The following is a 21,674-nucleotide window of genomic DNA, read 5'->3' on the forward strand; positions in this document are numbered from 1 at the left end:
TAATTAATCCTTTCAGTGCCTCACTGAGGAAGTTAGGTATTACTCCCTTTTAGCAGTAGAGAAAAATGACACAGTAAATTCAAGTGTCTTGATCAAAGGCATGCAATTATTTACAGACTACTGCTGTTCCTTGTAGTAAAAAAATTACTGTACTTAATTTTGAAGAATGTAGAAGTGGTTCCTTATTCAGACTGGGGAATATAAATATACTTTGTAGATCTTCACTGTTTGCCTCACAGTATTTGTGTGGGATCTCCTCTTAATGCTCTCTGTAATATGGGTAAAGCTCACTTGAGAGGGACTGTGGACTAGAAGGTGCTGAGCCAGAACTCCTTGGCCATTATAAATTTGTCTTCATTTGTGTAAAACACAGTGACTCCTCTTTAAAACTAAACCAAAACTCATGTCAGAAATGAGAGAGTCATAGCAGGAGTAACTAATATTACATAATAATAGTTTCTAAAGCGAAGGTAACGAGTGTTGTGTCATCATCATTCCACATTATGATCTGGTTACGAGACTAACCTTCTAAATGAGGTTTTTAGACTAAGTACCTGTTAATAAACAGTCTTTTCTTTTTTATTAGGGTGCTATTTAACTTTGATAGCATTATAATGGTTAGGAGATTATTTTTTAATTTGAAGCCTGAGCATGGAGCAGCTAGTTTGTTAATCTGCCAAACAGTAGCAGGTTTATTCTATATACCTAAAAACTCTGTGTATATTCACAGGTCATGAATGCTGACGGAACTGGTAGGAGAGTCCTGGTGGAGGACAAGCTGCCTCATATATTTGGATTCACTCTATTGGGAGACTACATTTACTGGACAGACTGGCAAAGGCGCAGCATCGAGCGCGTGCACAAGTTCACGGCAGAGAGGGAGATCATCATCGACCAGCTGCCCGACCTGATGGGCCTGAAGGCCACCAACGTCCACCAGGTCATCGGTGAGTGGTCTGCTCCTCAGGCAAGGGAGAAGGAGACAGACAATGTCAGCAGTTCTGTACTGCAGGGCTTTAGAAATGGGCATTGATAACTGCAGCTTGGTGGGGTGGGTTAGGTCTTCTGTGTGGAGCTTCAGTTCTGCAGCTTGGAAGGATATCAAACTGAACGTGTGCTCCAAGTATGCAAAAGCTAAGAATGAGCCAGTTTTAGTCTGTTCAGTAGTTTTTACGTTAATACTAGAAAATTATCTTTAAAATATCTATGAGTACTTCCTGCCCTGTAGTGTTTGTGGTGTAAAATTGCCTGTCCTAGGCTATCCAAGCACTGGTAGCAGTGTAATTGTAGCATCACAGAACTCATCACGGTACCTGAGTATCCTGCTATGTGAATAAGGCTTGCAGTTTCTTGCTGTCATATCTGGATTGTACTGCAGGAAAGGAGTCAAATGTAGTCGAGATGTATCTTTGTGTGGCTGGTGCCCAAGGTACATGTGTGTTTTGAATCCAGCCCTCTTTCCAACTGTTTGGGCAATTGAACTCTTTAGTGCCAAGCCCCTCTTAGTTCAATTTCCAGCATGGGCAGATACATAAAGTGGGTATTGCAAAGAGCTGCTTCACTTGCATCCTGGAGAGAAGAGACCATTGAATGGATGTGAAAATAGCTCTGCAAGTTTTTTACCTGCAGGACTGCAAGGGGGTATGTAGTTAGACCAGTGTACTGTAAAAGGCAGCAGAACATATACTTACCATGCATTCAGTGCCTATGCTGTGAATTGGGATCATCAGTAGCTGTTGAAGCCCAGATCCCTCTCCATAGTGCTGAGTTTGTTTCTTGGCATAAGGAAATCAAACACTGGCTTTCCAGCCCAGGAGAGTAAGGTCTGTCTAAAGGATTACAGGAAATGAAAGAAAAATTATTTGATCAGAGAATACAAGGAGAAAAACTGCATGTTTGCTTGGAGGACTCAACAGTGTGGCTGATGCATGTTAGGACTAGCTTCACCTTTCACTTGCAATCAGTTTGCAATGGTTGCCTTTCCCCTCACTCAGGTACAAACCCCTGTGCAGAGGACAACGGTGGCTGCAGCCACCTGTGTCTGTACCGACCGCAGGGCCCTCGCTGCGCCTGCCCCATCGGCCTGGAGCTCATCAGTGACATGAAGACCTGCATCGTCCCAGAGGCTTTCCTGCTCTTCTCCAGGAGGGCAGACATCAGGCGCATCTCTCTGGAAACCAACAATAACAACGTTGCTATTCCACTCACTGGAGTCAAGGAAGCTTCTGCTCTGGATTTTGATGTGACGGACAATCGCATTTACTGGACTGACATTTCACTGAAGGTACAGATTTACTCCATGGTGGCTATTAAGCTGATACAAACTTCTTGAGATATTTAAGAGTAGGTTGAGTAATGGGGTTTACAAAATTCAAGGGATATGTAAAAGAGTTTAGTTTTTAATTACATTTTCTGCAACCGTGCCAACAGTAACGTACAGACTTTTGCTACTGAAAAATCCTAATAGTTAATAACACAGAGTTGAAATGAGTCTGCAAGAGGTGACTTGGCTGAAGTCCCTAAGCGTGGTGTTCTTTTGAGCTGTGTAAGTGATACAGGTTAAGACTGAGATACAAACTTCCCTGCTGTGTGCTGTCAGAAACTGGCATAACTAGCAGGTTGTGTTCAAGCTAGGAAGTAAACCAAAATCAGGGATTTGTTAACTTCTGGTTGGTTGTGAGGGTGAGTATGTGCAGATAGGAATATTGAGGACATAGAAAGGTAGTCCATGTTTGCAAAAAGCATTCTGTACTATTGTAACATTAGTCCTTTACTTTTAGGCTCATCAGGGAATGCCTAAACTCTAATATATTATTAAAATGGAATTCTGGCTGTATCTGCTATCACAGGCTGATTCTGATGGCAGAGTTAAAAAAAGTCATTCGAATAAAAGTCCAAGAAGAGATTGTGCCTAGTGAAATTAAATTGAGCCATCAGTACTGAAGCTACTAGCTCATCAGTCGTTTGGTTGTTTTCTTCTATTTGCCCTTCTGTCCTGCACTTTTTCATTAGGCTGCTTTAAATAGTGTTCCATGCTATAACATTGATGCTTTTGTATAGTCCTGGGAGAGCCAAAATATTTCCCCCTCGAAGTTGGCACTGAGTTATTAAGGTCACTTTGTCATGTAGATGCATAATTCAACCAGGCTAGTTATCCCATTTATTTCCCCAGTGAAATGCTATTGTAATTGACACAGAATACATTCACAGAGCGCAGTAAATCATTACTTCTGAATAGCAGCATTGTTTGCTTTGCAAATAAGTAGCATATTGTAAGATCCTCTTTCCTATGAGATGTCTAAAATCTGAAAGTGTTTAAAATTCAACAAAGAAAACAAGCAGCCCAGTGACAGCCTGGTAAGATTTCTAATTTGCCTGTGTATCTTTGTATCCCCGCAGACCATCAGCAGAGCGTTTATGAATGGCAGCGCGCTGGAACACGTCGTGGAGTTTGGCTTGGATTATCCGGAGGGCATGGCTGTGGACTGGCTGGGGAAGAACCTGTACTGGGCTGACACTGGCACAAACAGGATTGAGGTGTCCAAGCTGGACGGGCAGCACCGCCAGGTGCTCGTGTGGAAAGATCTGGACAGTCCCCGGGCGCTGGCACTGGACCCTGCTGAGGGGTAACTCGCTGATTTAATTCTGTGTTTATGAACAGTGAAAAACAACATTGTAATGCTTCCTCTAGGGCATGGTAGTTAGGCACTGCCTGTAAACCCTGAGAGAACTGAGCTGGGGAATACAACCCAGTAATTTAGAGAAATACACTCTTAATGTCCTGAATAATCATTAAAAATTGTAAAAAAATTAATCAGAGTGGTGCACTAGAAAGGGATTTACATTTAGTTTTTTAATTAACCACAGAATCAAAGTAGTTTTAGGTTTATGGAATTCATTAATCAGAAAAGGACTATAACATTGAAATGGAATATATTTATCGTTTTAAAAATTAGGATTCTTTTTATCACAAGTTAGGGTTCAATAAAGGTATTAAATTATTTAATTTGAGGGTGGGAGAGTGAAGTTTATAGTCTGAGCATAAGGAAGGTGTTTGTTTCTTGAGATAAGGAAACCTTTTAGTTTGTGCGAACAAGGGAAGAGAGGCAGAGAAGGAGCGGAAACAATTATTTTCACCTTTGCCCCAAATGAAAGATTTTCTGAGAAGAAACATCTCAATTGGATTGAAGTGTAATAGCAAAAGTAGGGCAATAAAAAGGGAGAGGCAGGGAGGAATAGGGCAAGTCAAGCTAACTGTTCAGCTTCTGAAATAGCTCTTCTACCACAAAACACTCACTTGGCAAAAACTAATTACTGCAAAACCTTTTTGAGGTTATACCAATAATGCATTATTTTTCAAATGAGGGGACTTCATTTACAAGGGTTGTGATATTATCACAGTTCTCCGTCACACTGTGAGAGCTACAGCAGTGCAGAGAACTTGAAACACATTCCTTCTGCTTTATTTCAACAAGGTGGTGGCAATGGTCACCTCCAGTGGGAGCCTAGATTGGATTCAGCCCTGATGTGCCGGGGCTTGCCTGGATGAGAATTCAGCATCAGATTCTTAGATCCAGTTACTCATTTGTAACAAAAGGCTGCTATGGATGATTCTAGTTTTACACTGGAAGTAGGTTTTTCCCAAGGGTTATCATCACTGAGTGCTTTGTCTCTTCACCATGGATCAGAAAAAGAATTACTTGGGTCAGAATGCCTATTTTTCCTTACAGCAGTAGTATAGCGGTATACTTATATATGTGTGTGTATACTTTTATAAGTATACATACACTATAGTTGTACTTTAAATGCAATTTTTTAGGACATTGCTGCCATGGGGGCAATTTTAACACTTGGCTCTGTGCTGTGTCCAACTTGCAAAATTGATGCACAAAGTCCTTGTAAAATTTTTAAGAAAAAGTTGCAAGTATTCCTGGTGCCTAAAGAATTTCTTCCCCTTGATCATCCATTTCTGAAGGAACTTTTCCTATTGTGCAGTTGGTTGGAACTGAAGGACTTCCCAGGGGTTTGTTACTAGAGTTATTAAAACCCAAAGGTGTTACTATTGGGTAGCTGCCGCTCACTTTTTTTAGAATTTATATTTTGGAAGAATTACTATTTTGGAAGAAGTGACTAACCAGCCATCAAATATATAATATACAAATATACATCCTACTCTACTGTGAAGTGCCTAAAGAAAATGTAAAGATATGCAAGTCTGTCCTTTCAAATGAGGCATAAGCTGGTGTGTGAGTATGTAATAGCTGTATTTTTGCTCCTTTGGAGATGCCATACAGTTTTGCGTGTCTTGGCTGAGATGTAAGACACTTGTTACACACTGTTTGACTTAGTTGTGTGGTCATGAGCAGTGGCACCTATTAACAAAAGTACCCTGTAGATGTACTTTTATGTGTTCCTTCATTTGAGAGACAACTGACTAGGAACAGAAGATAAGTGCTCTGGAGAAACACCCTGCTAAATAACCAGGTATAAATGAAAGTGCCTGACTGCCAACCTCTCTGCCTCTTAAATGACATGCGTGGATTAGTCACTACCAAAGTGCTGTCACACAGAACTTGCTGGTGACAGTCCAGGTCCAAGTGGGAAAAAATAATGTTGGAAACATTTTGAGGAATCTTGACTCACTTTCCTGCCTGTACTTTGGGGAAAAAACCAACAAAACAACTCATTTAACACGATAGGTCTTAATAAATGCTCGAATGCTCTTCGTTTTCTCTTATTCTTTCTAAGGATTTTTTTGTTGTTGTTGTTTTTCCTCTTGAGTTCTCCTGGACTGAATGCAATTATTTTTCTTTCTTCTGTTCTCTTAATCAGGTTCATGTACTGGACTGAGTGGGGTGGCAAGCCAAAGATTGACAGAGCTGCTATGGATGGCAGTGAGAGGACCACGCTGGTCCCAAACGTGGGACGTGCCAACGGCCTGACCATCGACTACGCCAAGAGGCGCCTGTACTGGACCGACCTGGACACCAACCTGATCGAGTCCTCCAACATGCTAGGTGAGTTCCAGAGCCCTGGGCAGCATCCTGAGGGCAGTGCTGATGCTTTTTGCAGCTCCCTCCTGGCAAATTGTGGCTTAAATAACACAAAGGGACACATCGTAAGACAAAAATAAAAATTTCCAGCCTCACACGCCTTTCATGTTTCCTTCTGTAATTTGTGTTTATGTAACACTGGGGTTAGCAAGGCCTCGATTTTCTTGTAGGTGATTGGTTTGCTCAGAAAGTTAGAATTACACAAGGTACATATTTCCAGTTTTATGTAGGACAAAGATGTCAACTTGTAGTGTTTTGGAGGGTCTTGTTTTGCTACTTCTCGAGAGCACTAGAAAATACATAATAAAGGTAGAAAGAAAGCCAACAAGAAGATAACAACAGCTTATTCAACATGTAATTTAATACAGTTTGGTTTTATATCTTTGTTAGTATCCTCAGGCATTTTCCTTCCCTGTATTCTGCATGTTAAGGAGCTTTTCCTGGCTAGTGCTTATCAGCAGGAGAGTTCTCTTGTGCTGGGGTCTGTGATCATTTTATAAACTGGTAATTGCAGCTAAATGGAGGTAAATATTTTATTTTTTCACTATCCCAGAGTACTGTGTGGGGGACCTAGGCCCTCTCAGATTTGCACAGTACCTTGTTTTAACATTTCAGCACCCAGGGCAGTGAACAACTGCCTTGTTGTATGCTAAATTATTTAGATTAGCATTTGTAATAGCCAATATTTAAGCATTAATAATTAGCCAGTATTTAAAGGTAAAGGAATTAGTCTGCTTTAAACAGTATGCTTGCAGTAGTGGAACAAAGCTTGAAAAAGATCAAAACAGGAAAATGCAATATGGGAATTGTGTCTTTTGGTGTTCTGTGGAGGCCTGCTCCATGTTTCCCTGTGAAAGGTGGGACTGGACATGGCATTACAGCTTCTTTTTCACTGTGCCTCTGGCTGGTGACAGCCTTGGGGTTGTGCATCCTTGACTTTTGGGTGCAAACAGGGAATGACTTCATAATCTCCTGTTCATTTTGTGTGACCACACAGCAGGAGGTGCCATGGTAATGCAGTGGTTGATAAAACACAGTTGAAATAATTTCCTCCTGCCATGTCCTACTCCTTAAGATCTCTTAACATTTCCATGGTGTACACAATTAGCTGTTTCCTGTCCTGACTTTCTGGCTGCTCCTTCCTGTTGTGATGTTCCAGAGACAGGTTCGTTTAGCCTTGTATATTTAATTTTTCTCATAATACAATGTAGCACTTCATTAAGCTCATGACAGTTTTCTTTCTGTAAGCAGTGGGAAGAGTGTGGTGCAAGAGATGCTCAACTGAAAATACAGTGTCAGGATGCTGCATTAAATTAAGAGGCATCCTATCAGTTTGGGGAAGGAAGGAAAGGACAGAATATTTCTGAAAACCCTGATAATTTCTGAAATTGAAACTTTTTCTTCACTAAACTACATTTTTTTCTGCGAATGGCGAGCAGGATTAGCACCTTTCTGTAATAGGCTCTGAGACTCCTTTTGACTACTGTAATTACTTTGTAATTTACTCTTGTAATGATGACATAATAACTTCAAAGTAATCACGTGGTAACCTTTCTGGGCAGGGGACATGTTCAACAGCATACTGCTTGTGCCCATATAACTCTGCTTTTTTCTCTCCCTTCTCTTTGGACACAGGCCTTGACCGTGAGACCATAGCTGATGATTTGCCTCACCCCTTTGGCCTGACCCAGTACCAAGATTACATTTACTGGACAGACTGGAGCCGGCGCAGCATCGAACGAGCCAACAAGACCAGCGGGCAGAACCGAACCATCATCCAGGGCCACTTGGATTATGTCATGGACATCCTGGTCTTCCACTCCTCCAGGCAGGCAGGCTGGAATGAGTGTGCCTCCAGCAATGGTCACTGCTCTCACCTGTGCCTGGCAGTCCCTGTGGGAGGCTTTGTCTGTGGCTGCCCAGCTCACTATTCCTTGAACTCCGACAACAGGACCTGCAGTGGTAAGCCATAAGGAATGAAAAGGAAATGCACTTGTGTTTAGTAACTGATGTAACCAGCATTGTGCTTGGAGGAAAGAGGAATTCTGCAGTTTTCCAGTAGTAATACCTTACTGAGTTTTAAGACAACATAGGATAGATGTTGAAAGAAAAAAAAAGAAAGTAGTCTTGCAACATACTAGTATCTTAATTAAATAAGAAGAATGGCTGTTAGTGAACTTTTCCAGTGGCTTAGCTACGTCTCTGTAAACATGAAAGCTCAAATTGTTTTGGTTCTGTGTCTCTGTTAGACCCCCTTCAAGTGTTTACTTGCTTGTTAATTTATTTGCTTATATATTTCTAGTCTTGCCTGGCATAAAGGATATGTGATACTTCAGTCTGGATTCTAGACTTCATTTTAGGAGGTCAGGATTTCATTCTGTTTGCTGGCTGATGATGTGCTGAGGTGGGCCTCTCAGACCTCTACAAGTGTTTTTCCTCAGTGAGGATGGGTTGGACTCCAAGGCTTCCCCAGCAGTCTGGTTCCTGATCTCAGTGCAGCCAAGCCCCATTTTTCTTTATTGTTGTGCAGAATACAAACCACAAGGCCCCTCAGGCTGTGTGTAATTAGTTTCTAACCAAATCATTTATCCATCTCTCAATAACTGGCTGCCAGTAAAGCTCTCATAATTTTGGCAGCAGCTCTGGATGGCTGATTTCCACTGGTGTCATTCACATTAGTCAGTGGGTGAAGAGATTCGTGGTACAGAGAGACAGATTGTATCTCATCCACATTATGCATGAGTAGAGACATCCAACTGTTGTCTTAAAGCTGAAAGCTGGGCAGATTGTTCCACAAATGCCACCTCATGGCATATTTTGAAAACCAGGCTTTTCAAAAAGCTGTGCTTTTCTACTCCCCTTGTGTTTCTGTACTTCTCCCCTTTTTTATTGCAATGACCCCTTGCATGACAGCTGGATTCTTGCACCCTGGTACTCTCACGTGCTTGTGAAAGTTACAGGCATGGCTGGCAGCTCTCTGATAGTGACTGTGATCTTCTTAGTGGAGAAATAGTAGCAGAATGATCAAAGGTCATGATTTTCTTGTGAAAATGATTGTGGAAACAGAGCAAGGAGCAAAATATAGGAAATAGATTGTGAGCAAACAGAACCATTTATTTCCCCATGGTACAGTTCAGGGCTCTTTGTGTGGTATTAGGAGTTTTCCTCTGCTGTATTCAAACCTGGGAACTTTCCAGCTTCTAATTTGTAGGTAATTGGAGATTTAGGTCTCTCTGTGTATAATTTAATTCTCCTTTTTTGGACACTGTAATTGCAGCATGAATTGTTTTAACTTTCTTTTGCCTGTATAACTTGCTTATGTACCTCCTGAACATTATTAGTCCAGGCCCTGTCTAGAGGTCCTCCCTTCTGGAATACCCTCCTCATGCATTCTATAGCTTCTTTTAATTATGCTCTGGTGAGATCTCTTCAGACCTACTATGTGTCATGAAGTTGGAAGACAGGGTTACACAGGAGACATATTCAATGCACTCCATTTGCCTGCTGCCAAAAGTACAGTTAAAATATGTGACTATTGGGAGGGAGAATGATGAAAACTGGAAAGAGATTTCTGAAATTGGTACTGTTTCAGAGATGTGGAGTCTCAAGGGGAGAAATTCTGCTGTTGCTTTTTATAATGAGCCATCAATTCAAAGTTGTAAGCCAGGCAGTCTTGGAAAGTGAGAAGGTGTCTTTGGGGAAAAGTAGAAATAATTTTAGGTGCTTACATGTTTACCTGCATTGTTTTACCTTAAGTTTTTTCCCTTTCCATTTCTATCATAACTTCTTGGTAAGAATTCTGATGTTTCTGAATCCATTATTTTGCTATACACATTCATATAAACTTGTCTTTATTTTTTTTTTTTTTGTGCTTTCTTCTACAGTTTAGAGCTAAGTAGAAGGCAGCTCAAATTATTGGAGAAGTGCTTGGAGGGAAAATACAAGTTTTCCAGAAAGCAAAAATACCTTGCAATTAGGCCTGATTGTTACAGGATATTAGGACAGAGTGTTGGTTTCCAAGGAAACTCCTCCCTGCCTTTTTTTTTTTTCCCAGCAGTCAGAATAGCTGTTCAAAGAGTATACTAAAATAACAAAGCAAGGTGATGATGTTCTCTAGGAGACTTTTTCTTCCTCCTCTTTCCCAGGTGCTGCCTTACCTGTTTTACAGGCTGGTAAATGAATGCAGTGTCCCACTGATAATCTCTCTCCAGAGCTGGGCTGTAGAGAATTGATTGTAAAACTTCAGGGAGGCTTCCAGCTGCATTTCTGGCAGTTGGCTCTTGTGCCATCTTGCACAGCAGTGGCTTCAGGAAGAGCATTATTGAAAAGAACCCTCTGAAAAAGGAAAATGCTTTCACTACCTTCTCTGATTTCTGACCCAGTTATGTAATAGAGACTTTTTTTTTTCCAATGATGTAATAAATGCTTTGTACACTTACTGTAAGGTAGAGTTGGTAAACTACAGCTGTATGGGGTATTGAAAAATTTTTGCTGAACAGAATATCAGATTTCTTTTTCTCATTGCAGGTTGTCATTCTCAGATAACCACCAAGAAATAGTAAAGATACATAGATTTGAGAGAAGCAAATACATTTTTCTCCAAAAACACAGCCGTGCACACTGTTAAGAAATTTTCCTGTGAATTAGTTGTTTCATTCCAGTAGAGGCAGGAAGAGGATTTGTGGGAACAGGACTGAACCACTGCCAATCTTTTCCCTCAAATGTCTAAATAAGGAACCAGTGCTGTTTTTTCTCACTTTTCTCTGCAAGTAGAAGTGTACCTAGGAAAGGGTTAAACTTCAGAATAGTGGAGCTGCATTTCCCTGAGACCCCTTTGGAAAGAAAATGGACAGTTCTTTGAGAGGCATAATTGACCATTCTTTTTTGAGATGCTTTTGACAGAAGTCTTTCACATTCACTAGTCCTTCCACTTTAAAAATCTTATCTTTGCCTGTCACATCCATGTACAGACATTTATAGTAAAAAGAGGTCATTTGAAAGGTTTTTCAGACTCATCAGAGGTTGGGATTGTTATGTTGGTTTTGGCAAAGGAAGAGGGAAAAGGGGAATGAAATAAATGTCTGGTTATGATTTGTAGTTGTCATTCTTAAACATAACGATGCCCAATGTGTAACCCTTTTCAACCCCTTCATTTTTTTGACCCATCCAGCTCCTACCACCTTCCTGTTGTTCAGCCAGAAGAACGCCATTAACCGGATGGTGATAGACGAGCAGCAGAGCCCGGACATCATCCTGCCCATCCACAGCCTCCGCAACGTGCGCGCCATCGATTACGACCCCCTGGACAAGCAGCTCTACTGGATCGACTCCCGGCAGAACATCATCCGCAAGGCACAGGAGGATGGCAGCCAGGTATCCTCAGGGGGCTGCTGGCACTCTTGTACACTACAGTGTACACAACTCTGACTTCAGAAGGCTGAAAATGACTCCTTTATTTTTAGGATGTGTTTCTCTTTTATACTGTTTTACACAGACCAATTCGATTGGTGAAACAAACTTCTTCAATCACACTGGTCAGACTAGAGGGACATTAAGAAGAAGTCGCTCCTAGGAAAAGGAATGAAAACAAAGTACAGTTTACAAAAACAATTCTCTTGTTTCTAGAATTTTTTCTGGGAAAAGAATTTTAGAAAACTGAAACATTTCAGGCACAAAACCAGGGCTATAGGCTGGAATTGCTGAACCTTTGGCATGCCTGTGCCAAACAATGACTGATTGGACGGGGATAATTTAGATGCACTGACTTCGCTGTAAGCTACAGTCCCTTGGCAAAACAAGTGGTATCTGGAGTTTTCTGGAGTCCCCAGTCAGTAAATCTGGGAGGTGCAGCAATAAATAAAGCATGGAAAACCAAGGCCAGCTTGAGGATACTGTTGTTCCCAGCAGATTATTTGCTCAACAGTGTCTTTTGTCTGGAAGCTGTTTGAAGCCCTTATTTGAGATATGAAACATGGAAGGGAAGGCTCTTGGGAGAGACAGGGGGTGTGACAGAGGTAACAAAGGTATGTGAACAGAGTGCAAGGGTAGAGCCTCTGAAATGAGGAAGCTGGAACTCAAAGCACACTGCTGTGTCTGGAGCCTCCCAGGTTCTGGAGCACATAGGAAAAGAGTTTTTATAAATCACTGGGACATGGCATGGAGTGACTAGACTAAACGTGTAAAAGATGTAGCAGGCTTGGGAAAATGTATTTGACTGGAGAATACAGAAAAAGTAGGGTAGGGTAGAAGGCAAAAGGTAATAGAGGCTGTGATGGTTCAACCCTGGCTGGAGGCCAGACACCGACCCAAGCCACGCTGTCACTTCCCTCCTCAGCTGGACAGGGGAGACATGATACAGCAAAAGGCTCATGAGTTGAGATAAGAGGTTACAGTCTGTTCATCACACTTTGTTCTGCCACTGTTTCCTCCTCATAGAGAAGAGCCTTTTTCCTGATCCATTGTGGGGTCACTCCCACCAGAGATAGTCTTCCATAAACTTCTCCCTCCAAAATGAATCTTCCTATGGGCTACATTTCTAAATGAGCTGCTCCAGTGTGAGTCCCTCCCATGTGGCACAGTCCCTCAGGAACAGGCTGCTGCAGCCTGTGTCCCTCACAGAGTCACACATCCTACCAGGAAACCTGCTCCAGTGTGGGGCTCTTCTCTCTATGGGGTTTTCCATGGGTCACAATCTCTTTTGGGCATCCCCCTGCTCCAGCAAGGGCTCCTCCAGGAGCTGCAGTGGATCTCTGCACCGCTGTGCCCTCCATGGGCTGCAGGGGCACAGGGGAATCCTGGAGCAGCTCCTGCCTCTCCTTCCTCACTGTCCTTGGTGGCTGCAGGGCTGTTCCTTTCACATATTCTCACTTCACTCTTCTCTGACTGCAATTGCTTCTGCCCAATAACTTTTTTTTCCTCCTAAATATGTTATCCCAGAATGTTACCACCATCCCTGATTGGCCCAGCTTTGGCTGGTGATGGGACCATCCTGGATTTGGTGGCATTGGCTCTGCTGAGCATGGGGGAGCTTCCAGCACCTTCTCAGAGACCCTATCTCTATACCCCACTTGCCCTCACTACCAAAACCTGGCCATACAAACTGAGTATGCAGGTTTAATGAGGTTAACTGTGACCAGTGACTGCTTATTCGATTTTGCATTTTAAAACAGATCTTTTCTTCCTGATTTTTTTGGATGTGTGAGGAGTTAGAGACTAAGATGAGCAACATAACACAAGAGAGGCGCTATATTCAATTGAATTTTAAGAGTGTGGTTTCTGGTGGTGGGTGTGGTGGTAGTTGGATCCTGCTGTATGCCCTTCAGCCTTAGCTCTTAATTTAGCAATGCTTTTAATTATGGAATATTTAAATAATACTCAAAACTTGTCAAAGTCACCATGTTTTTGCCAGCTTCAGCAGAATAAACGAATGGAAGACTTGCAGGCACACCATTTCATAGATGTGACAAGCCAAATAAAGTTAGGCAAATTTTCTGGTAGAGTTTAATTTGGAGTTGGGAGGGTAGAGGCTGCTCACTTCATAAGCATGACTTCAAAAATGTTTATGTAGGCCATGTTTAGTGATTTATTAATCCTCTTCAGAATTTTAGAAAAGTCCATGAAATATGTTGATGGGGTTGTTTCTAAAGATAATAATAATTAAAAAAGAAGGCATGCCAGCTCTAGAAGTCTAGACCAGTAGAAGGCAAGACCTTGAAGGTGCTAGTTGGAAATACTCTGAAATCAGGGTTGTACACTATCTGATGTCCTTCCCATCTTTGGTAGACCTGCCTTCCATTTATTAACTACCCTCATGTCCTCCAACTGAGAAGGCAGCAGTGGTGGAGAAGACTGAGGCAAGCATTTCAAGTGCTCTCTGGCCTCACTTTGCCTGTGTTTTTCTCTGCTCAGCTGCAGCTTTGGGAATTAGTGTTGCTATGTTTCTATTGTAGACTGTTAAATGTGCTGAGTTTTGGTCTATCCAAACTGAACTCTTGAGTTGTCAAAAAAGTAGGAAAAAATACAGAAGCTGATGCTGGACCTTGAACACAGAGACAACTTACTGGTCAAACTTGCAGTCTTACAAGCTGCAGTCAGCTTGTGTGATTGCCATTACAGCAAACCAGCAGGACTGATTGTGTCTATCTTATCAAAGGTGTGGCAACAGCACCTGGGTCTCTCTTTATTTATGCTAATATTTTGGCTGTCTGAGCAGTAGTTAGACGTGGTGCGTCCACAGCAAATAAAGTTATTCACATTAGATTAAGATTTAATGTTCTCCTGTGTGTTCTCTTTCCTTTGCAGAGCCTGACTGTTGTGACAAGTCCAGTTCCCAACCAGAACCTGGATATGCAGCCCTACGACCTGAGCATTGACATCTACAGCCGCTACATCTACTGGACCTGTGAGGCCACCAACGTCATCAACGTCACCCGCCTGGATGGGAGACCCATGGGAGTGGTGCTCAAGGGGGATCAGGATAGGCCCAGAGCCATTGTGGTGAATCCAGAGAAAGGGTATGTGGGGGAAATTCAGGCCCAGGGTTTGGAGAATCAAGCTGTTTTCTTGCGGCAGCTTGTTTTCCGTTTGTCAGAATGAAAAACAACTTTGACATTTGTTAAGATGTCTTGGATTTATAGCAGAACTGTGGAAAGATCAAATAAACTTTTTTTTTTCCTCTAATCATTCCTGTTCCAGATACATGTATTTCACCAACCTCCAGGAGAGATCTCCTAAAATTGAGAGAGCAGCATTGGATGGAACTGAGCGAGAAGTCCTTTTTTTCAGTGGTTTGAGCAAGCCCATCGCCTTAGCTATTGACAGCCAGCTGGGCAAGTTGTTCTGGGCTGACTCAGATCTGCGCAGAATTGAGAGCAGTGACCTTTCAGGTAGAGTAGCACCTTAATTCAGTGATTCATTTGTGTGGTGTGGGTGTGGGGGAATGCAGAGAAAAGTGTCATCTTTTCCTTCCTACTATAAACAGTCTGAGCTATGATTCTAATCACTCCCTGAATTCCCAGCCAGGGAATGTGCATGACTCATGCAGCGTGTCTTTGCAGTTTCATGACTCTGTGATTTGCATTATTAATTGCTACACATGATATTTACTTCGGTTTCTCACTGCAAAACCTTTGTGTGGCTTCCCAAAGTTAGTTGATGAATAAGTAGCAGCAGTTTTGGAAAAGGGAGAGAAAGGGTTGTTTTTAAAGGCATTGCTTTTGGTGCAGTGTTCTGTCAATCAGTGGAAAAATGTGTCCTGCAGAGTTGAAGCAGCAGGTGTCCAGGTTACTTATGTACCTGTCATTTGGGGTGAAAAGATGTGAGAAGGATCAAGGAGATCTAACATCTCTCTGTCAAAAGACAAAAACCTCCCTCTTCCAGCTGTGGAATTCTCTTTGCCTGCTCCCCCAGATTGGTTATGCTGCTTGTCTGACTTCCTCTATTGGTTCATTCAGCCCACTTAACAATAAGCTAATATTATACAGAAAAAGACAAATAGAGAATGGTGTTCTATTGGCTTGGAAAGTGCATTGGTTCAGGAAAGAGTCCAGCAAGCAACCAGAAGTGGAGCAAGAGAAGAAGGAAAAATCATATGGTCCACGTTGGGTGAGAGAAAGACAAATGTCTTTTGTTTACTAGCCTAATCCAGCCAACTGCTGGATCAGCTCAGCTGCCTCATGTAGCATCAGTACTGATTTGTGATACAGTTTGAGGTGGTTGTTGTTGCTGGAATTGAGAGGTGAAAACATAACAGGAGTTATGACAGCTTGCAGTAATGTTTGTGGTAATTTCTTCCACTTACGACATGGTACCTTCATTCAAAGTAGCAGCTTGTAGCCCTGTTGACACCACTCAGATTTTCAGCCTTTTGTTAAGTTCCTAGAATAAGCTTTTGGTTTGGAAAACGTTTTGTTTTTCCTAGATGGTTGGAATTAAAGCTCAGAAAGACAGTAATTTTTTTCACTGGTGTGTCACTGGAAGATTCAGGGTCACTACTAAACTGTGATATCCTGACTGTTTGCTGTTTTAAAATGCAAGACAAACCTGAGTTATTGAATTATTCAAGAGCAAAAAAACAAGTGCTGTGGTGTTGCTCAGTACGTTCCAAGCTGTCCCAGATCCAGGGTTTGCATGAGTAGAGTAACAGGCAGGAGAATATTAAATGTGCTTTATTTCTCTCTTTGTTATCTACCTGAAATTAGGACACCAGACAAAGAGATGGATCTAAATTCTAATTCAGTCTAGATTTAATGATTCTGCCTTATTTTTTTTCCCCTTAAATATGTGGTTGTTGGATCACCAATTCTGTGTGGTAAAAGCTCACCATATTTTGAAGAGCATGAAGAAAAACCATTCCAAAACCTCTCTTGCTTTTTGGCATTTGCACCACAAATAGGCTGCTATAATCACCACGATAAATTGCTAACTGCTGAGGTGCATTCCTGTGCTTAGGAATGCTGATTAATACGCTCTTTTGACCAACAGAGTAATTTTTCTGCATGTTAGCTTCTTAAAAACATTCAGTCTCTTGCTCTGTTAGTTCTGTAGATGCCAGTACCCATAAAGACAAGGACAGCTAGGATGCCTTTTATGTGATGTAGTTCTTCTTTTCCTCCCTGTCCTTCAGGCATTCAGTTAGGACTTGGTTATTCTGCCCAAATGGGAGATCCTATTGAAGTCAACCAGATTCTTCACATGATTGAGGAGTTGTTTATGAAAAGATGACTGGAATTAGCTCCCTACCATGGAAACTATTTGGAAATTAGTTCTTCTATTCCAGAATAATTAGTGTGATTTGGAAATGTCTAATGATTCTGGAATTAAGTAATTTTTATTTGGAAACAGAATGAGCTATGGGTGTGTCCTGATTTTTGTATTTGGTTGGTTTTAAGTCTTTTTATGAAAGGTATTGCTGGAAAGGGGATGGTGGTGCCAGGAGACAAAGCTCCTCTTAATCATGTCTCCCTTTCATCTGACATTCCCAATAAAGGAGACGAGCACCCTGATGAGTCAGCTTTGGGTTTCATTGTTGGTTTATGGAAGAAGGGATTTTAATGTCTCAGTTTACCAGAAATAGTCAGTTACACTTGGTCACAGATATTAAAAAGAAAGATTAAGACATTAAGGGAGTGAAAATATGAAGCTTTGGAGCTTTAGGAACATACTGCAGAATGCCACGCTGATTGACGTGGGCATGGCAGAGCAGGGCATGTACAAACTCCATTTGGGTGGGTCAGAGTCTTAACTTTTGTATTCCTCCCTGTCTTCTTTGCATTTTGCCCCATTCTCTGCTTAAGTTTACTTCTCAAGGTGCAGGTTTCTGTTTCTTACCTTTTCCCGACAGAATTAGTCATGTTATTGGGGTTTAATAGATGGTTGCAGTTATTTAGGTTGACTTACATCACTCAGTCTATTAATTTCTACATCAGTCTGGATATCGCCTCCCTCAGAATTCATCAACGTCTTTTGTTAATCAGATCATTGCTGGTGTTGCTCCAAAGTGGTGGTGAGAGCCCAGCCTAGCTGATTTGAATTCCCATGTTTTCCTTTAGGTTTTAACACTTGGTTAATGTTTGGAAGGTTACTTAACTTCTGAGCTCTCTGTGCATTTAGTGAAAAGGAGATAAATACATTTTTCATAGCTGAATTTGTTTCTAAGTCATCATCATTGACATAATGTTGATTGAATTCTCAAGAAGCATAAAACCCTTCTTGCTACTAAACAAAGTAGAGAGAGAGAGAATTTACTCAAAGTATAAAATCATGAAGTGCATGTGTCTTCTGTCCTGTTAGGTTATCTTGTGTGGGTATGGTAGAGACGTGGTAGAGCTTTTTTTTTTCCCCTGGGATTCAGTTTTTCCAGTATATTTACAGAACAAAAATATAAAATCTTACTGCAAATTATTCTGTGGATGAACAATGTAAAGCTGTTGCTTGCTGTAGTAAAAGTGAAAAATAAGCACAGCAGTGAGCTCAGACATCAGAAATACCAGGATTTAGAGGTAAATTTTCAAGCTTTAGCTTGACTTGTGTGATCCTGTTTCAACTTCTCAAAATTGAAGCAGATTCTGTGTGCTTCACAAGTAATTTTGTGCTCATGATCTGATCAACTCACTGAATATTTGACTGTTAATGACCACGTCATCGTGTTAAATAAAGGATAAATAGATTAAGCCTCCCTCCTGAGCCCTCAGGTTCTGACTAATTTTTCTTTTGTGTTATTACAAAGTCTTAATTGTCTTCAGACAGACTTTAGTGGTACCTTTAAAACAAGTGTTGGCTGTGTTCTGTTAGTGTGGAGAGTTAACCATGAAATGTGATAGTCACTCTTGACTGTATTTAATGCCAGAAAATCTGGCATAAAAATCAACAACCACTCTTCAGAGGTGTAAGGCCTCTTGTCTGCTCCTGGTGATTGCTAAAGGAACTCAGGAAAGTAAGTCTTTACTAGGAAGAAAGGAGCATTCCCAATTTAGCACTAATAGCTTAGTGAAGGTAACGTAGCTGAAAGAAAAGAACACGAGGAAGTCAGAAATGTTAATCTCATAATTCATGTGAGAAGTCCTAATTACCCTGCTTTCACTTGGATTTTATCTTGTATGGGTTAGCTGAAGCCAATAATCCATCTTCTTATTCCCTGTTGTACGGTGAGACAAAGCAATTAATCTCTCCAAAAAAGGAAAGAAGAATGAAAAGAACTACCAATTTCCATCATATTAATAAGAGACTGGAAAGGCTCATGAGAAATGAGCCCCCCACTCCAAGTGTTTCTTAAACACACTAGGTATCTTTTGAGCAAAGAACTCTCTTTTTGGTGAAAGCAGAAAAAAAAAATTGATCATCTGTCTGCAAAATGCATTAGTCTTGCATTCAGAGGACCCAGAATTGCCTGGGTTTTTGTAGTAGGCATAAAAGTAGTGAAAAATAACAGTGTGAGCAGTGTAGGAGATGTTTTTGATGGCTTTTCAGTTTTTCCTAGTTGAACCAAAGCACTCTCTCCCTTCTGCAGGTGCTAACAGGATCGTTTTGGAAGACTCCAATATCCTGCAGCCCGTGGGACTGACTGTGTTTGAGAACTGGCTGTACTGGATCGACAGGCAGCAGCAGATGATCGAGAAGATTGATATGACCGGCCGAGAAGGACGTACCAAGGTCCAGGCTCGTATTGCACAACTCAGTGACATCCATGCTGTGAAAGAGCTCAACCTGCAGGAATACAGTGAGTGCAATCCCTGCTTGCAGGTGCAAACAGGGCCTGGGAGACTCGAGCCAAGAGACACGAGCCTGTTGTGCCTTGTTGCTGATCAACATCAGTGCAGATGGAAGGGGCCAGAAGTTGGTATCGGTGCTGTTAGGTTGTTTCCTTCAGGCACTTGGCAACAGACTGGAAATCTATCACAACCCCAGCATCGTGTTTTCTTCCTGATGACAACTTGATTGGTAGTCCCATCCAGGCACCTGGCATTTGAGTGTCTCTAGGCACAGTGGAGACATCCTGTTATCCCTAAAAGAGGACTTTCTGGATCGTGCTAGTGCATATTGGGTGTTCACTGTTTAGGCAAGCACAGCTCTCTCAGGGCCTGTCACTAGCTGTCAATGTTTCAGTGGACTTGCCTGCCTTGAAGGCAAAGTGAACAATTTTTGGTACTGAAAGTGAATTGACAGAAGAGCAATGTTGCAATGCACAAAGGAAGTCTGTATTAAATAGCAATTTGTGTTGATCATGGCTGCACTTTTTAAAAGTTTCTGCTTACCAGGCCTTTCCACACACACACACTTGAAGTGGTGGGAGGTGGATGGTTAAAAGCAGTGGAGTTGCTGTCATCCTGGAGGAAATAGGCCTGGTTACTAGGCTGTGGTGCATGCCTTAGAGAAATATATGGAAAAATGTCTGGGGATGTTTAATTAAAACATCAGTGCAGACTACTACTAGTTTTGTGTGCTATTAATCTCAGTAAATCTGTCAGGAGTTCCGAGAGAAGTATGTTGTCCTTATTAAACATTAAAATGAAGAGACGTATTTATCTAGAGCATGTTAATTTGAGTTTCAGAGACAGCGTGGAAGCTTCAGAATTCATAAATTAGAAAAGTTTATTTTTTTAATGGTCTTTGGTAGAGAAAATGAAGTATGGGATCCAAGACATCTTTTTGTATTACTAATGTACTATTTGCTGCAGAGAACTACTGCTACCTCACACAAGAAGCAAAATGCTTTGAGTACTGTTTTAGTATAAATTCTTAGAGTAGTTTCAGATCATGGACAGTTACCAATGTATGTTATAATTAGAGATGTGTGTAAAGGGAGAAATACAACAAAATACAACATTAACAGAGATTTTTCATTAATCCTCTACCCAGGGGATAAGGGGTAATGAAGAAATGACTGAAAGGTCATAAAATAGGTGGGGATTTCTTATCAGTCCCTTTCTTATTTTTAAAATCCTAGGACAACATCCGTGCTCTCAAGATAATGGTGGCTGCTCCCACATCTGCATTGTGAAGGGGGACGGCACCACGCGCTGCTCCTGCCCCGTGCACCTGGTGCTGCTGCAGGATGAGCTGTCCTGTGGAGGTGAGTCCTTCCCAAGTTCTGTGTCACTGGGCTCCCAGCTTCAGCCCTGGGGAGGGTCTCCATCTTCAGGAACGGCTTCTGAGCCAAAGGAATGTGACAGTGCACCTGGTGCTGTTACACACCTGTACCGACTCACCTCTTTCCCTCCACCCTCCAGCTAAATCTGCAAGTATTGAGAAGGAGTAAGGGAAGAGGAAAAAAATCCCTAACTGTTGAATAAGGATTTCTGTTCACCCTTTCTACTTAAGACTCAAGTTGAATTATTTCAACTTGATTCTTTAATTGTATGATCTTTATTACTTTCTGCTGTCACTCTCCACGTTCTGCCTTTTCAGGCAGTGGTAGATTCTCACATTCTGGCACACTGCACAGTCTGTGCTGTTTTGTTCTTCTCTGTTGTCCTCCCCAAGCTCACCCTGTGTGTGTCTTTCTGAACTGCAGTCACAGGAGTGCAAGCTGCCTCCTTCCACGGTGATATGGCCACTGTAGCCCACGCCCTGGTGTCTCCAGGGGTGGGGCTGGGATGGGAGAGAGGACAGGCACTTTGGTGCTTGGATCTCTTTGTGCCACCGGACTGAATGGGTTTATTATGCAATCATCTCGCCATCGAGGCGACGTGTGGTCTCACAATGGAGCTAGAGCTAACATAATCCAGATATTTTCTCAGAGCAAGTTTAATACCAGGCCAAAAAGCTGGGGGAGGAAAGGGGGATTAAAAAAAGGGGGAAAATCTACACTTACTTACTGTCTGAGATTAACAGTTAATGTAGTAAATGTTAAGTAACAGCTAACAGATGTGTTGAGGTAGTGGAACTTGCCTAGATGGAGCAGGTTTTTTTGTTTCAAAAGAATTTTGACTGAATAGAGCTGTCAAGGGCACATAACTAGACACTGAGTCACAGTGCATCCATCTGCAGCAAATTACATCCTTTTAACATCTTCTATACAATGACTGTCAAACATGAAAAAGAGAGTAAGCCATTGGCTGTGTATACAGTGGTGTTGCAGGAGAAGGGGAGTTGAAGAGTGTGATGACTTGGACTTGAAGTCTT

General features: G+C 41.7%; 1 protein-coding gene across 2 annotated transcripts in view; it reads left to right on the forward strand.

Moving 5' to 3' along the window:
* Nucleotides 1-21,674, forward strand: part of LRP6 (LDL receptor related protein 6) — a 111,653-nt gene that overhangs the window by 75,794 nt on the left and 14,185 nt on the right. For both annotated transcript variants that reach the window (XM_083859189.1, XM_083859188.1), the window contains exons 8-17: nt 731-947; nt 1,995-2,284; nt 3,400-3,626; nt 5,833-6,017; nt 7,689-8,015; nt 11,224-11,426; nt 14,355-14,566; nt 14,748-14,938; nt 19,060-19,269; nt 20,497-20,622. In XM_083859189.1, the coding sequence (XP_083715315.1) occupies nt 731-947; nt 1,995-2,284; nt 3,400-3,626; nt 5,833-6,017; nt 7,689-8,015; nt 11,224-11,426; nt 14,355-14,566; nt 14,748-14,938; nt 19,060-19,269; nt 20,497-20,622 (2,188 nt within the window). The remainder of the gene's footprint in view (nt 1-730; nt 948-1,994; nt 2,285-3,399; nt 3,627-5,832; nt 6,018-7,688; nt 8,016-11,223; nt 11,427-14,354; nt 14,567-14,747; nt 14,939-19,059; nt 19,270-20,496; nt 20,623-21,674) is intronic.

The sequence above is a fragment of the Zosterops lateralis genome, assembly GCF_965231275.1.
Source record: "Zosterops lateralis genome assembly, chromosome: 4".
NCBI lineage: Eukaryota > Metazoa > Chordata > Aves > Passeriformes > Zosteropidae > Zosterops > Zosterops lateralis.